Source organism: Brassica napus, chromosome A6 (assembly GCF_020379485.1).
Source record: "Brassica napus cultivar Da-Ae chromosome A6, Da-Ae, whole genome shotgun sequence".
NCBI classification, from domain to species: Eukaryota; Viridiplantae; Streptophyta; class Magnoliopsida; order Brassicales; family Brassicaceae; genus Brassica; species Brassica napus.
In genome coordinates, this window is record NC_063439.1 from 28037029 (window position 1) to 28053421 (window position 16393).

At 35.1% G+C, this 16393-nt stretch overlaps 3 protein-coding genes across 4 annotated transcripts; 1 reads left to right on the forward strand and 2 right to left on the reverse strand.

Moving 5' to 3' along the window:
• Window positions 1-1603: 1603 nt before the first annotated feature.
• Window positions 1604-8469, reverse strand: LOC106410729 (phospholipid-transporting ATPase 2). Its single transcript, XM_013851314.3, has 25 exons — window positions 8252-8469; window positions 7667-7877; window positions 7352-7565; window positions 7144-7260; window positions 6934-7026; window positions 6668-6842; window positions 6366-6532; window positions 6156-6260; window positions 5831-5928; window positions 5589-5731; window positions 5368-5464; window positions 5097-5206; window positions 4834-4998; window positions 4577-4731; window positions 4264-4344; window positions 4040-4160; window positions 3842-3948; window positions 3632-3763; window positions 3344-3497; window positions 3051-3168; window positions 2793-2966; window positions 2651-2702; window positions 2428-2555; window positions 2164-2314; window positions 1604-2057 (listed from the first exon to the last, which is right to left on the reverse strand). The coding sequence occupies exons 2-25, from the start codon at window positions 7789-7791 to the stop codon at window positions 1731-1733; spliced, it is 3309 nt and encodes a 1102-aa protein (XP_013706768.1). The 5' UTR covers window positions 7792-7877; window positions 8252-8469; the 3' UTR covers window positions 1604-1730.
• A 779-nt stretch (window positions 8470-9248) lies between these two features.
• On the forward strand, window positions 9249-11348 carry LOC106406994 (nuclear cap-binding protein subunit 2). Of its 2 annotated transcripts, none has more exons than XM_013847769.3 (9): window positions 9249-9424; window positions 9515-9550; window positions 9715-9938; window positions 10003-10141; window positions 10215-10248; window positions 10341-10454; window positions 10708-10782; window positions 10863-10969; window positions 11064-11348. In XM_013847769.3, the coding sequence occupies exons 2-9, from the start codon at window positions 9533-9535 to the stop codon at window positions 11133-11135; spliced, it is 783 nt and encodes a 260-aa protein (XP_013703223.1). In that variant the 5' UTR covers window positions 9249-9424; window positions 9515-9532; the 3' UTR covers window positions 11136-11348. The 2 variants fall into 2 exon arrangements, with proteins under 2 accessions (XP_013703223.1, XP_013703222.1); XM_013847768.3 differs by having other exon boundaries at window positions 9251-9428.
• A 1460-nt stretch (window positions 11349-12808) lies between these two features.
• LOC106411119 (transcription activator GLK2) lies at window positions 12809-15148 on the reverse strand. Its single transcript, XM_013851811.3, has 5 exons — window positions 14591-15148; window positions 14337-14477; window positions 13832-14167; window positions 13274-13363; window positions 12809-13142 (listed from the first exon to the last, which is right to left on the reverse strand). The coding sequence occupies exons 1-5, from the start codon at window positions 15005-15007 to the stop codon at window positions 12996-12998; spliced, it is 1131 nt and encodes a 376-aa protein (XP_013707265.1). The 5' UTR covers window positions 15008-15148; the 3' UTR covers window positions 12809-12995.
• Between the last annotated feature and the right edge of the window lie 1245 nt (window positions 15149-16393).

Here is a 16393-nt window from a genome sequence, read left to right on the forward strand (position 1 = left end):
TTTATATTTCAATGTACTTTTAACTTTATCAAAAACTGTGTAACCTATCATATTTTGTAGTCTGTTTTGTGATTGGTTGAATAATTTTAATTTATCTTTTAATGATATTTTTTAGATAAAAAAAAAATAAGTTTCTTAATAGTTGTGCTTCATCACAAAACTTAGTGTATTTTAAAACAAATGGAGTATTTGGCTTAATAAGATTTTTGCACGTACAATAATAGTCAAAGTTATTTGTATTAGTTATGATTTCCGGAAGGAATGGATGATGTCTAGCTACTCATCAAGTCCGTTCGGAAATTTTATTAGTTTGAATAAACGTAAAATTCTGAAAACTACTACGTACTGTTTTTCTTTTGTTCAAACTTGGCAATGTCGGTATAGTGGGATGATATTCAAACACATTTTTCCTTTTTTTTTATTTTACATTTTGGAATCACTTTAAATTGTGATTTGTGACGACTAGTTTCAAAATCTTATTATAAAAAAAATTGTATCAATATTTATATTTCTGCTGCATACAATTAATATACATATTTGATGGCCACTGGTAAATTATATATGTAGGCTATAGTCTTATCTAATAACATGGTTGACAAAAATAAATAAGTTATTTCTTGCTGACTAAAAGATTTATGGACTGAGGTACACCCTTCTCGGATCACGAATCAAATTATTTAATATGGTTCTGTCCAGAAGCAATTACTTTGGTTCAAAGATTCTTTCACTAGGGTCTTTTGAGATTGATTTTGCCCTGATTTATGAATGCTATGTTCAAAATTTTTTTTTTTGAGATTCTTTCACTAGTCTCTTTTTTGAGAGAAATTCACATAAATCTCTCAGTTTCTTTAATAGATTTTTCAACTAAATATTAGGAGTAATATAATTATTGAGAGATTCACCTATACTGATGGTCTAATAAATTATGGGTTCAATTTCTGAAAGAAGAAATTTATTTTTCAAAGAATAGTTAACTTAAAATAGTTTAAGTTTTGCCCTAGAGGATTTGCAAACTTTTTGGCATAGAACTTTTAAAATTCAAAAAACCAAAAAAAATGGCAGAGAAACAACCATAAAGATCTCAGGTAAGTAATGGTGTTCCCTAGTTTATCCCATCAGCTCTTATTTGTTTTTAATACTGAATTATTAGTCATTAATTTGAAAGGCAAAAAGGCCAGAGTTCATGCAACTCAAACTGAAAGAAAGAGAAAAACAGAGTACCAATGCCTTCAGTCAAAAAACAAAAAGAAAAGATCCATTTTCACCCTGTTCGTCACGCGCAGGTTATTGTTTGTTTTGTTGTCGCGTAACATGTGATTGGTCGCAAGTCGCAGATTCCAATTCAAGTCGTTCAAAAAACAACTACTAAAAATCAAAAACAATTGATTACGCGACTGGTTGCAGGTTGCACAACACGTAAACAAACGTAATTTTAGTTGCAAAGTTACAGGTTGGGAGGTTGCGTGACACATAAACGAACGTAATCTTAGTCACATGTCACGCGACACATAAACCAACAGGGCCTTTGTAGAACAAGAGGATGCGAGTTTATAAGACTACCTTTCAATATCTGATAATTCCAGTAAAGCGGTCTATATACAACTGTTCTAAACAAGTTTCCCATTTCTTTCGATTGTTTTTGGCTTTAAACTGCATTTCCAGTTAAGATATGTGTCGGAACATTAAAAATGTGGGGAAAAAGAGAGAAGAAAATAAAAACTCAAATCTTTTTAATTGTCTTTGCAGTTTCGGGTATAACCAGATGATGATGACAATCTTGACTGAGACTGGAAAAACTCGAAAGGAGCTCCAGGGCCAAATGAACGTCGAGTTGCGTTTGGAGATTCTGATAACAGAGGCTCGTAAACCGGGCTTCGGATGGATACTGGAGACACGTCCTTCTCGATGGTCCTCGGTTGCGTTTCAATGTTACCTAGAGTCAGTATTGGACCGCCCATACGTTCAGCTTGTTGGAGTATATTGATCTTGCTGGGTCTGTATGTGTAACGGTAGTACTTCAATGCGAATATAGGACCCATCCCTGCTCCAACTATCAGCTGCACAAGAGAATAACGACAAGGGATTATTATTATTATTCCTCGGGTAGGTGTTTGTTAATGGAGATTAAATAAATAGGAGAGATGGCTTTTGATTGATACTTACAAACATTGTAATCCAGTAAGAAGGTTGAGAACAGAGGCGGAACATGATCGTGTACATTCCCGATGATGGTATGGCGCTGAAGAGAAAGTTTAGGACATAGAATCCGACCAGATTTCCCCAAATGGAAAGGTGTTGCAACACCGTAATGGAGCTGGCATCGAACAGGAGAGACAATAATTATTAAGCATCGGTGTATGTATCATATATATGCACATTCAAAAAGCGATGTATGTGTAACCCAGACGCAAGGATAAGGAGCTGTACTTGGTTTCTTGAGCGACAACAAAAGCCTGAAGCCATATACATCCAGAGAGAGCTACCATTCCAAGCTCCTCCATTTCACTTTTCTCATAAGCATATGCGTGAATAGTTATTACAAATACAACAATCGCCTGCAAATAAAATCCCAGATTTCAGATTCTTTTTTTTTACATGGGAAAATGAACAAAAGCCTCATTTTAAGTAGATCTGAGATGACACTACTCACGTGAAAAAGGGATCGACCAAACCACCCTGCAAATGTGCTTGGATTGAGAAGCCTGGATTGAAAAAAAAAAAGAGAATATACAGATATATGCATTAACCTATGAAACAAAGCAGATTTATACACAAAATTAGTCAATGCATACCTTCCAGCTTGGCAGTAGAATAAAATTTGAGGATGTTGCATTACTGTCGTTTCACTAAGATCTTTATCAATTACACTAACTAGAACAGGAACACTGGTGTAGAACACATTATAAGCCATCAAGCTAACCGAATTGAAAAGACTGGTTCCAGAAACGCCTGAAATAAACGAGAAGCTGCGTAGATTCTGTTGTCAGTATTTCAGGAATGCTACTATCTACTGAAAACTCAAATCATATCTGAAAAGTTAATAAACTTACAAAATCTGGATGAAGCATATCAACAATGATTTGTAGAAGGAATACTGCGACAAAAATGCCGTCCGGTTATACGAGTACCTCCCATGAACAAGAATCAGTCTTTTCAGAAACCTAAATCCTGCACGCAAACGCAAAGATCAATCCATGAAGAACCAATTATAGCTCTTTGATAGGTTAAAACAGTTCATCTGTAAACAAGGACTACGTAACAAAATTCAGAAGCAGTTGGAGGGAAAAAGTGTATGTGATATGTATCTTAAAGTTAATATAATAGATCTTGCTACTGCTCTTACTTCCAATGCTATAATCTGCAGCTCTTGCTGCCTGCAGCCCTTCTCTTCCGCTAATGCCGACCCCGATATCAGCTTGCTGTATCATTCTTACATCATTCCCACCATCACCAATTGCTAGGGTTCGATAATCACAGGATTTTAAAATCTCAACTAACTGTAAAGGCAAGAAAACAAGTTCAACCAAAACATCAAATGAGATGTGAGCACTTCAAGGCCACTTTGTAACAGGATGAACATAATACCTGGGAAAAATAATAATAAGAAAGCACCTAACGCTAGGAGGGATACCTGAGCTTTTTGTGAAGGTGTGACACGACAGCATATGGCTGTCCTAGAAAGTATAGCTAATTCAACAAAATCCTTGCGATGGTGTTTCAGAGCAATTTCTAGAGCCCAGCCATCAACAACAAATGCCACGTCCTGTAAGACCCATAAATTATTCTCTGATACAGGTGATAGTAAGATGTTCCAAGGATGCAACAATTAAAGAGGGTGAACCTTAGGTTCTGAAGTTGTAGTCCGCATTGTAAGCAAAACCCTCTCCAAACTCCTAGAAACATCTTCTTCGGTTTTTCCATCAATCAGTAGAAGTTGACCTTTAGGCTCTGATATAAACATGATTATTATGGTAAAAGGGCATGATAAGTAGCAAATAGGTAAATCATAACAAAGTAAAAACAAATGATCCCAACTTACCTGGGGAGATAAAGTTACATGAAAGAGCAATCTGTATAGCTGTATTCTGCTTATCTCCAGTCAGCATCCAAAAGTTTATCCCTGCTTTTCTAAGTGTCTCAATTGTCTCTGGTACACCATCCTGACAAGAGGAGGCAATTATATATAAGATAGACCTCTCCTGCTTATAATGCTATATTATATTACATTGTGAAAGTCTATGTCCTTAACATTTATAAGTTTACCTGTAGGCGGTCTTCTATTGCAGTGACTCCGAGAATATAAAGATTTTGTTCTAACCGTTGACACACCTCTGCAATTCTCCACTGTGACACGAGAAAAGCATCATTTGAGGCAATCAAGTGCATCGACTTAATTATACGGTAGGGTTTAAACTTAGCATACTTCATTGTTGCTTAAAGTGAACAACCAAAACAGAAAAGCATCATTTGAGGCAATCAAGTGCATCGACTTAATTATACGGTAGGGTTTAAACTTAGCATACTTCATTGTTGCTTAAAGTGAACAACCAAAACAGAGAAGAGTCGTTCCAATTACCTCCCTATCGACTAGAACACTACTAGCCTCTTTAAACTTTACTGACCACTCTAGATACTCATCTTCTTCCAGTTCACGCCAAGCCAAACACAATGTTCGGAGCCCCAACTGGGCATAGTGTTCAACAGCTTCAGCAATCGTTCTGGTTTGCTGGCCTAATAACATAGTCGGAGAAAAAAAATTGACCATCAGCTCCGAGCACATTCTGTATCACACTTCTTCCTCGTCTCATTTTGATAAGAGATACGTTAACTCACCAGCACGTGCCGAGGGAAGGATTGATTCATCTGCACCTTTTGACAAAAGAATAATTTTTCCATTCTGACAGTCTTTCACTACCACTGACATTCTTTTTCGATCTGACGTGAATTCAAGAACTTCCAATACCTCATAACGAATCATCTCGCCATTAAACATGATTTCTGCATTCGATAAAGAGGAAAAACAAAAAAAAATGAAGGCTAATTTTTAGATACATATTCCATGAAGACAAAAACCGAAATGACACCACCACTATTACCTAGAAGATTGGCATTTTTGCCGACAAAGACCATATGCAACTTCGCCGCAGCAATTACAAGAGCATCCTCATCCTGAGATTGGGCCTTGTATATAATATCTCCAGCTTTGCTATCGGATGGAAATACCCATAAAAACAAACACAATAAGATTGAAATGCCTAGATAAACATAAAAATATGTACAACTGAAATATGATTTGTGAAGTTTCTTTGCTTGACTGACAAAACAGACATTAAGAAATTTAAACATTAAAACGAAGTTGAAAATTACCTTCGTACAGGTATAACTGTGTTGCAAATAGCCATAACTGTAAGAAATCGGATGACATCTGTAGAGCCACTGGTGATGGCATCTAAAAGTTGTGTATCTGATTAGAAAGATCAGAAAACGTTAGAAGCAATACTCCTTTGACGCAGACTCATTGATGCAGAGACTTAAATAGTGTATACGTTAATATTATTGACACAAATACGCAAGGAGAAGTATGAAACCTTTTAAAGCATCCCCAGTCTCATTCCCATAGAAAATGCCACCAATACAACATCTTCTAAATATCATCTTGTTGTCTGTCAGGGTCCCAGTTTTGTCGGTCAAAATGTACTCTACTTGCCCAAGGTCCTCGCTTATTGCTGTGCTGCCACACACAAAAAAAACACATAATGTAAAACCAAATCGTGAGATTAAATTGTTCACAGGTGAAATATGAGGTAGTCTGCCTCTATCCTGAACTTACTTTGCTGCATAAGATGCTGTACCAGTCTCTTGATCTACCATCTCCACATCCCATTCTATAAATTTTGCATAAAGGCCCTTAACCAGATCTAGAGATACCTGCCGCATAATTTAACCAGAAGCTTAGCAGAACAGACATGCCTATTTTTACACAAATGGATTATCTTCAAAATCAATATTGCTCCATCAAACATTATGACTAACCACCGATTTGCAACCAATACCTCTTTTACATGCCAAAACGCTTAACGCACTATATATGTCACTACAGAGCTAGAAGGATGCTACCAGTTTTGAACATATCATAGCAAGGAAGTTATAACTACCTTAATGGAGATGGGTATCATGATGGAACATAAAAGCTCAAACCGCAACGGAATTACAAGCAGCTCATACCACGGGGCTTCCACTGGATACTGCACATACCATTGCTGAAAAAACACAACAACCAAGTTCGTGTAGTCAGAACTGCCCAACTCTACAAAAGCAAGCGTCAAATATTTATTCTGGACATGATATTGTATTAGGAATAAAACCTTTCTTGCTTCTGTATCTTTCCAAACATTTCCAGCAACACCGAGAACCATAACAACGACAATTTGGAAAACGAATATTGCTCCAGTCAATTTATCAATCATTGCATCCATAGCAGTAAGTTTTGGTTCAGCTACACCCCTACACATCCCAAGCTTGGTTTGGTTGCCTATGAAAGCATGAAAAATTATCAAATATCAACTGAAACTGTGTGACAAAACATAGATACTAAGAACGCATGGTCCTGACACTTAGAAATCTATTTTAAAACCAAAACAAGCCATTTTATAGAAGAAATCATTACCTGTATAGACAGATACTCCACAAGCCCACTCCGTATTTCTCAAGTAACAGGACTGAAGAAGGGTGTTTTTTATAGTTAAAGAACAGACGTCATTGTCGATAAATGGGGGAAATAAGCGCATGTTCGCATCAAATCTTCGAATATCCTTATCTGGAATAGGACATTCAATCACACCCTGGAAATATGGAAAAACATAACAAGAAATCATTTCATAGGAAACAAAATGGAAAGCCAGGAGCGGTATGATTTGTTACAAGAAGACTCACTTTCATTTTGTGTAGTAATTCTAAATCAATTCCCACGCATGCTGAAGGTATGACTCTTGTTTTGAGATCGGTTTCACCATCTAAAGCAGCAGTCTGCATGTGTGAGTACACATTTTTAGCGCATTTCAAAGTGCTCAAGAAAGGTTACCAGCATCCACTCGACGGAGTAGAATGCAGCGTAAATCAATTACATGCATGATGGGAATTTACCTCTACATAGCAAACACCTTGTGGATCTGAGGTGCCCAGCAAAACTAGATCACAAGGAACTTCATCATTCTCACGCAACCAGACAATATTTCCAACTTGTATGTCCTGTGCTTGGATCTACAAACAAAATACTAATACAGCTAAGCCAAAATATCCTCTAAAAAAGTCACTCGTCAGAAAAAGAAAAAATAGCAAAACTGATCCATACATGCTTCTTGATCCCATGTTTGACGATCCAAACCTCTCTCTCATTTGCTTTCTTATCTGAGAGATACCTGTGGTAATCATCCCAAGCTTCTTTGGACGCGGAGACGGCAAATATGAAGATCAACGGACCCCACGTACTTGCAGGATTGACAGGGGTGATAAGTGACCATAGCTGAAGGCATGCAATCAACAAAAAGTACTGGTTCATGAACCGGCTGGAATAAAAGAAGAAGAACATGTCCATCAGAGAAGAGAAAAAAATGATATGATTAAACTTTCTAAAACAATAAAATCAAAAGGAACCAATCATCATCACCTGAATTGCTCCATCAAGTTCTTTGGAAAGAAATTCCACAAAGTGTACTTTGTGTTTGATATACGGTTATCACAACAAAGCTCCTTTGAAGCCTCATCATCGTTTATGTAAACAAAACGCTTCATTTTTATTTTATTTTTTTCACTTGGAAGCTAAAGGTTTCTTCTAGAGTTTCATCCTCAAACTCCAAGAGGCTGATTGAAGTTTTAAACTGCAACAACAAATAAGAACGAACTGTGCTTGAGAAAACTCAGCAGATAAGTCACATTTCACATTAATCCGAGGATCGTTAATTATAAAATCCACCAGTGTTCTTGTCCACTTGAAGAACTCAGTAAACACATTATAAACCTCACAAAGAAATTAATAAGGTAATCAGATCATAATCAAAAGCCAGAGATCTATCGAAACCGCAAGCCAAATCTGATTAAATTCCACAAATCGTGATCAGAAGAAAACCTCGAATCTATAACCGATTTTGTTTTTTTTTCAGATAATCTAGCTAAATGAACAGAGGAAAAGTACTTTAAATAAAAAAGAAAATCAGATTTTCAAATTCGTATGAGATTGAGCGATGCGTTATACCTAGTGGATCACAGGGAGCTCGATTTTCGCCGGAGTTCGGAGATTCCTCTCTCGCCGTGGTTTCTCTTCGGCTCTGTTAAATGTTCATTAAAGACGTAAAGGAGAAGGCAGTGATCCGCAGCGACGGTGCGTTTTGTTGACTTCCGTAGAAATAGGCCCCACCCACCGTTGATTTGTCTCTGGCGTTTACGTTAATTTAAGAGACAATGTGCGTTGTTTTTCCTCTTATAACGAAAACGGCATACATTCTGTTTCTTCCGAAAACTGTACACCGAGATTTGGATCCCTTTGCCCATCTCCGAATATACCCCTTATTCTCTAGGGAAAAATGCCAATTTCAACCACATCAATTTAGTTCGTCTCAAATACGACTTCAATTTAATTATAATTAAAAAAAAAACTACACCAACTTTTTAAAACATGTTTAAATCTACAATGACTATAACAGAAATTAATCAATTATTAACAAGATAAAACGACATCGTTTTGATATACGAGGAAAAATACCAATTTCTACTTCGACACTCTCAATCGTACCAAATAGGACCCATACAAATGGTTAGTACCAAAACCGACTTCAACTTAATTATAATTTAAGAAAAACTATATAAACTTCTTAAAACGTGCATAAATCTACATTAACTCTAACAGAAGTTAGTCAACCGTTAACAAGATAAGACGACGTCGTTTTGATATATATATTTTTTTAAGTTCGATGGCAAAACTCCAGTTCTATTATATTTAGAAATCAATAAATCTATTTGGATTTGTAAATTTTATATGCATTTTACAAATCAGTTAAAAATAAAAATCTAGTTTTTATAGTTTTACGAAATTGTGAATCAGTTTAATTAAAATTAAAGTTTAATTTTATTAGTCCAACCAAAATGATCTAAGTTTTGTAGAAAATCAATCGTTTAAAATTATCTCAAATACATAATTTAATTATTATTGAAAAGTAGGTAATTGGTTTAGATAAACGGACCGGAATTGTCAAACGAGATGACTAAACCATAATAAACCAGAATTGCTATCACACCGGAGTGTGTTGTGTTGCTTAACGCTTCCCTTCTATCAGTTCCTTTAAGAAATTAGGGTTTTGGAAGAAGAAGAAGAAGAAGAAGAAGAAGAAGAAGAGCAAGCGTCTCTGCCTTTCGATTTTCGCTCATCCAGGTAGGTAAATTCTTTAATCTCTCGTCTTATTCCTCTTTGTTTAAGCTTCGTACAACCTAATTTGTGATTTTTCTTTTCTCGTCTTCGCAGATTCACTCTCGGGAGGCGATGGCTTCTTTGTTCAAGGTACACAAGTTTTGCCTTTGTTAGCTCGATTGGTTACATAAGCTAATTTGAGTGTCTGGGTAATCCGAGATCTGATTGGTTGATGAAACCCAGATCGACCAATTGACGTTGAAAGAGAAGGCCTTTTTGATTTTCTCTCTTGCATTGTTGTTTTGGTGTCTTAGGAGCAAGCAAAGCTCTCGGCTTATCGAGATAGAAGATTCTCAGGCACACAGGAGGAGTTCGAGGAGGCGTTGAGGACCTCTTCCACCGTCTACATTGGGAACGTCTCTTTCTACACAACTGAAGAGCAGATTTACGAGCTCTTCTCCAGAGCTGGAGAGATTAAAAAGATTATCATGGGACTTGATAAGAACACCAAAACCCCCTGTGGTTTCTGTTTCGTCCTGTGAGTTTTACCCCTTCTTTTTTTTAACCACAGGGTAAGTTTCATTTGGTGATGTTGTTATCAGGTTCTACTCGAGAGAGGACACAGAGGATGCAGTCAAGTATGTAAGTGGCACCATTCTTGATGACCGCCCTATTCGTGTGGACTTTGATTGGGGCTTCCAAGAAGGAAGGCAATGGGGACGTGGTAGAAGCGGTGGCCAGGTATAACTTCACTTTCACACTCTCTACCCCTTTCTATATGTTAATAATCATTGTTTTCTTAACTTCATTACAGGTTCGAGACGAATACCGTACAGATTACGATCCTGATATCCTTTCAGTCGTCATTCTTTTTTGCTTAGATGGTCATATTTTATTTCTCGGTTTACCTATCCATGTTTTTTCTTTAACTGGTTGATACCTAGAGGTGGTTATGGAAAATTAGTTCAGAAGGAACTCGAAGCACAACGACAGCTCGTAGATTACGGTACTGGTTCACTTGGAGGTTCCTATCCTGCACCCGCGCCATCCAATTGTACGTCCTTCCAACCTTTTCTGGGCTACATGTATCACACTTTAACACTCTGAATAGTCAACATGAATGCGAGTCTAAAGTTGCTTCACTGATAATTGTGTACATCTTTTATCCTTTCGCTGATTTCCTTTGTGATAAATAGTTTGAAATGTTAGAAAATCATGGATCCTAGTGTAAGGGGAGCTGATTGATGCGAGAACTTGTATACTTGACTGCATCCTCTGTGTCCTAAATGAATATGTCAATCATGCAGATGAAAGACGTGGTGGACCTCGTGGTGGAGGGGGATATGGCCAAGGAGGATCAAATCGCCACGGAAGAGGCGGAGGTATAATGTTTTTAAATCAGGCCTTATGCATAGTAATAGTACACATTCAGAACTCATTTGATGATCCAATGTTTCTGCAGATTTTCATCGGAAACGTCAAAGGGACGATGATCGTTATGGACGCGACAACTCAAGAAGAAACTCAGATCATGAGACTAGGAGAGACTCTGATCATGACATGAGACCGGTAATAAACATAACTTTTTCTTTCCCTAAATGAATCTTTGAGTAGATTTTAGTATGTTACTCGGTGTGATGGTGGAACGTGTCTGCTATGACAGGAGAAGAACCCACGATTCCGTGAGAGCGGTGACTCAGACGATGACGGTGAAGATGATCGGAAGAGGTCTTAAAAATGAAGTTTAGAAGTTGCAAATGTTATTGAAGGATCAGTGTAATCTTTTAGTTTATGAGGCTGAACTCAACTTGGGGGTTTTCCAGATTTTCATTACAACATTTATTTAAGTCGAGTTTCAGACAATATGAGAGATGTCCTCATGAACCTTGTCTGCTTGAACAACGGAACTATCATTGCTACGTTTGTGTGCCTAAAATGCACATGTGAAGTCCTACAGTGTACTAGCTAATCATCAGTTCACAACTTCACATTGGTTAAAAATATTCCTTCGACAAATATAACGATTTAATTAGACTACAAAATGCCCATGTGAATACCTGTACCAATCAGGTTCATCTTTGGGCTCGAAATTAGCTTGATTTTTATTCTAGAAGTATCGAAGAAAATATGTTTTTAATACTATAGGTTAAGATCCGCTCATTGAGCGGAATGAAAGTTATATATCCAATTATCTTATATACATTTATTTATATTTTTTTGTCCATATGAAATAATAAATATATTAAATAAAATGAGTAAATATTATGCACATAAATCAAAATAAATAAATCAAAATAATCAATTTATTTATTTTATATGATATATAATTAAATTTTAATGATATTTACATATATATAGTATATTTTAATATGAATATGTAATTGAAACTTCTTAGTTTCTACTCATATGATTTTATTAATATTTGTATATTTGTTGTAACAAAATATTAAAACCATTAGTCACAAAAATTTTATTGGGAAATATTTTTGAGTAATTTATAATCGCTTTAAAAGATTCAATGCAAATTTCAAAATTAAAATATTCATGTCTCAATACATTTCAATGTAAAATTTGAAATTAACGTATTTACATATTTTATATAACATATAGTTTAATTTAAATGATACTAAATATATATATATATATATATATGTATATATATATATATTTATTTATTTAATCTGAATACCTATTGAATGATACTTCATATTCATATGATTTAATGATTATTTTGTATCGTTTTATAACAAAAAGGTAAAACAATTGTTTACAAAAAATTTATTGTAAGATTATTAACAATTAAAGTAATTTATTGCTCTTTTAAAAAATTCAAAATATAATATATAAGAAAAAAATCTAAAATATTTATTATATGGGTAATGTGATTTTTAAAATTTTTAATAATATAAAATAAAAAAGGATGGAAAATACGAAATTAGTATGAAATCTTCATTATTCAAAATCATTAATTGTCGTATATATGTTAATTATAATAGGTAATTTCATAGTTTTATTTAAGGAAAAAATAGATAATATTTTTTATGCATTAATAATCAATTTGATAGTCAATTTAATAAAAAGTATAATATATATTTAGATGAACCAACTTATTTTTCTAAAAATTTTAAAAATTATTCTGGTGATGACACGTTGATACACTCAAAGGTTATAATGCTTCTCAATTAATATATAAGGGATAATATATATTTAGATAAACTAACTTATTTTTTAAAAAATGTGAAAAGCATCGTGATGATGATACGTAGCTACATTTAAAAGTTTTAATGCTTCTAAATTAATATATAAGGGATGCGTAGGCCGAGTATGTGTGTTTATATGTCCACGCACTGGTTAAAATACTCCTCGAAACTGTAAGTTCGAGTTGTAAGTTCGACCAACATAATGATGTAATTAAAATAATACACTTGCTTAACTTCAATACATGAACTCATTTAGAACACATATGATTAAGTTGTTCAAAAAAAAACACATATGATTAAACAACAAGGATTTATTTATCTTCCTTGCAAAAAAACTTACAAAGATACCCCAAAAAATGAAGTCAACAATTGTAATTTCGACGAATTTTGTTCGCTCAAGGAAGAGGAGGAACATTTGAAATGCCTTGACGTTGTAACTCCGTCATGACGCCATCAACTGACGGTGGATTCAGTCCCAGAGGGAGTGGTAGCCACGGCTTTGTTATAACGTCTCCTAATGCGGCGTCTATGCTCTCATTCGACTGCATACCGGTCAAAGTCAATTGGAGATAAGCACTAATTAACGAGAGAACGATATCAAAACTAAACAAAAGTTATTCAATAACTTTTTGGATTATTTTAGAAAAAGTAAGACAAATAAATGTGGACTCACGGGATGAATGTCGATGGGAGGATTAGTGGGGCCTAGTTGTCTTGTAGGAACACCAATGCTTGAATGATTCGATGAAGCCATACCATATCCCTACGCATATTTACATATAAACTCTAATTAAAGTTTAACATTTTTTAATAAATTCATGCCTGCATGTATAACTTATAGCTCTCAATCTGATTAGAAATCCCCACAAAAAGAGTTTATAGCAAATGAATAGTAGAAATATAATACTTTAGTTAGGTAACATGTTTTTCTATCATATATATATAATTAGAAAATAATTTGTTAAACACATCAAGATTCAAATTTTGAGACTTTAAAATGCTTAAAGCTAGTATAATCAAATTTTGTAGACGTAAAAATGGTGGTAATAGTTAACTAATCAAGCTTTCTTACCAGTTAATAGTTTTGTCATTTCCTGTTAATTATTGTTTTTGAATTATTTATCACAGTTCAACCGTGCAGCCAATCAAAATCTATCATATTTACATATGAATGAGCTTATACCTGTGCAAGGGTGTACCCAAAAAAGAAAGAAGAACATATATATATTACCTGTGGATAGAGGGTTTGTAGGTGCCAATATGGCAGTTGACCTGGCCAACAGGACGGAGCTACTGCAACGGCCGGAGGAATTGGAAACGTCCGAAGAGGAGACGATGATGGATTGTTAGGCTTGTGTTTAGGCCACGTAGGATGACCCCACACGTGCAAAGGCCTGAAGTGGCCTTGATGCAACGGTGTCACATGTGGTGGATAGCCCAAGGCAGGAAGAGCCATACTTAGCTTTTCTCCTCCTTCGGGCACTGCCACTGTGGTATGTCGTCGGAGATTCCAGCTCGCAGCTTCTGCTTCACGCGCTAGTAAATGCTTTCGATGTGACCTATATTTCTACACACACGAAATTAATATTTTTTGGTTGACGTAAGTAAATCTTGTTTAAATGGATAATTTAAATAATTTTTATACAACTAATCTTAATATGGATCTTGATTGGTAGCTCTAGATTAATTGATGTAGAACTTATTAGGCTATTGATTTATTAGACTGTATAAAATACCTGAAGATGGCTAGCTACGTTGTGACGATTGAGTGATTTGACATTCATAATCTCCAAAATCCGTGACGGCACCGCCTTATCTACCCCTAATCTCTCCACCGCTTCTACAAATTTCCGGTGTAACTCCGGCGTCCAATCCACCTGTTTTTCCGATACATATAATATTTAAACTAATTAATATTAAAAACAAACTTATTTATTTAATTATGACAAACTATATGATTTATTATGAAAATATGTATACTGAAACTCACTTTTGGTTTTTTCTTAATTCCGTTATCGTTGGACAAACAATCTTTAGTTTTCTTCCCTTTACGTTTGCCTTTACGCACCGTTTTATCCGTACCTTCAGGCTTACACCAGCCACCGTCTCTCTCCGATGTCTCCGACGCCGCCGAAGTGTTTCCCTCCATTTCTTGTTCTTCATCTCTTCCGCTGCCGGAATATTCCCCGAGAACATCCGAATCAATCTCCAAATCGGGCAAAACATCATCTCCGTTGAACTCAATGAAAAGGTCGTCGTAGAAATCGATTCCTTCAAGAACATCGAGACTTCCTTCCTCCGCCGTGAAGTCCGGCAAGCCTTCCGCCGTAAAATCTGCGAAATCTGCCGCCATGTAATGATCCCTTGGGGTGGTGTTGACGACAAGTGGCGACACAGTTAACATCATCGAATCAAGAAAATGAAAAATTTTAGAGTCGAAAATTTAGAGAGAGAGAGAACAAGAGTGAGACAGTGGAGTTAGTAATATGTGTGTGTATATATATTGTCGTGTGTGTCTGGCTGTATAGATATAGATAGCTCCAAGGTTTATCAAAATCTTCATATGCCATATTGCCATATATATGTGGTTGCTGACACTGACATGAGAAAACTTGTGGTTGAGAGATAGGAGAGAGAGAGATTTTTTTCCCTTCTTATAAATTTAAAGTCTAATAATACATTTTAAAATGTTTAAAAATCAATTGTATATAAATCATGATATATGATAAAAGATTTGTAACCTTTTAAAACTTTTATAATATGATGTTATGTCCATTTTCATTAATATTTTCGTTCCAAAAAATTATGAAATATTGAAATTCTATCATTTGTGTTTGACTTTATTTCCTTCCAACAACCTGTATTTAAATTTACAGTTGTTAGCTATAGGAATTGGCCACAGCAATGGATTCAGTTACAAAAAAAATAGAATTATAATGGATAAGTATAATTAATAGTTATTATATAATAAAGATTTTAATTTTTATTAATTAAATTAGTTTAGTTAGAGAAGAAATGATGGTTTATTAAAAATAAAATAAAATAAAATAGGTTTATTTTGACTTGTCTGCTGAAAACATTACCCTTGTTCTTTTCATAGCCGCTGCGACTAGCGGTTGCGGCAAAGAATAACTCTTCGACGTAGACAAGTTGAACGATTTCAAAAGTGAATTCAATCATTGTAGCTTGCTGCAGTGACTGCCGCAACTACTGAAAAAAAGAGACGCTGCTGATGCCAATAATTCCAGCTCGGACGTAGTTATTGTGTCTTGTCGCTGCTGACGTGTCCGTTGATATTAACCGATTGCTCCCGCTAACGCTGCGGCTAAGAAACGAACAGGGATAATTTATACAAGAAATATACCCAATATTCTTAGTAGTTGGAGCATAAGAGCATTATTAGTATATAGTTTCTCAATCGAAGTCTCTAATAATTATTATATTAGTATTTAAGTATGATTATTTGTGAGCATTTAAATTTAAATGTTAAAAAGAAATTCTACCATTCAGAAATTGCCAAATGACAGAAGAGCTTCAGAAAATTGTTAGTGATTCTTGAAGAAGAAGCGTTCTTCTTTTTTTCTACAATCTCTCTCGTTCTTCTTATTTTTTTAATATTAATTATGTTCAGAAACTTTCATTTTTTCTGCCACTGCGCATGATCTAAAATAATAACAACATATTATTAATATATACTGTTGGTCCAAAATCTCGACATAACTCACGAAAGTCCATAAAAAACTAAGGACCAATGCAATTCGAAGTGTGATGCTCGAAGTCCGAAAGGAAGCAC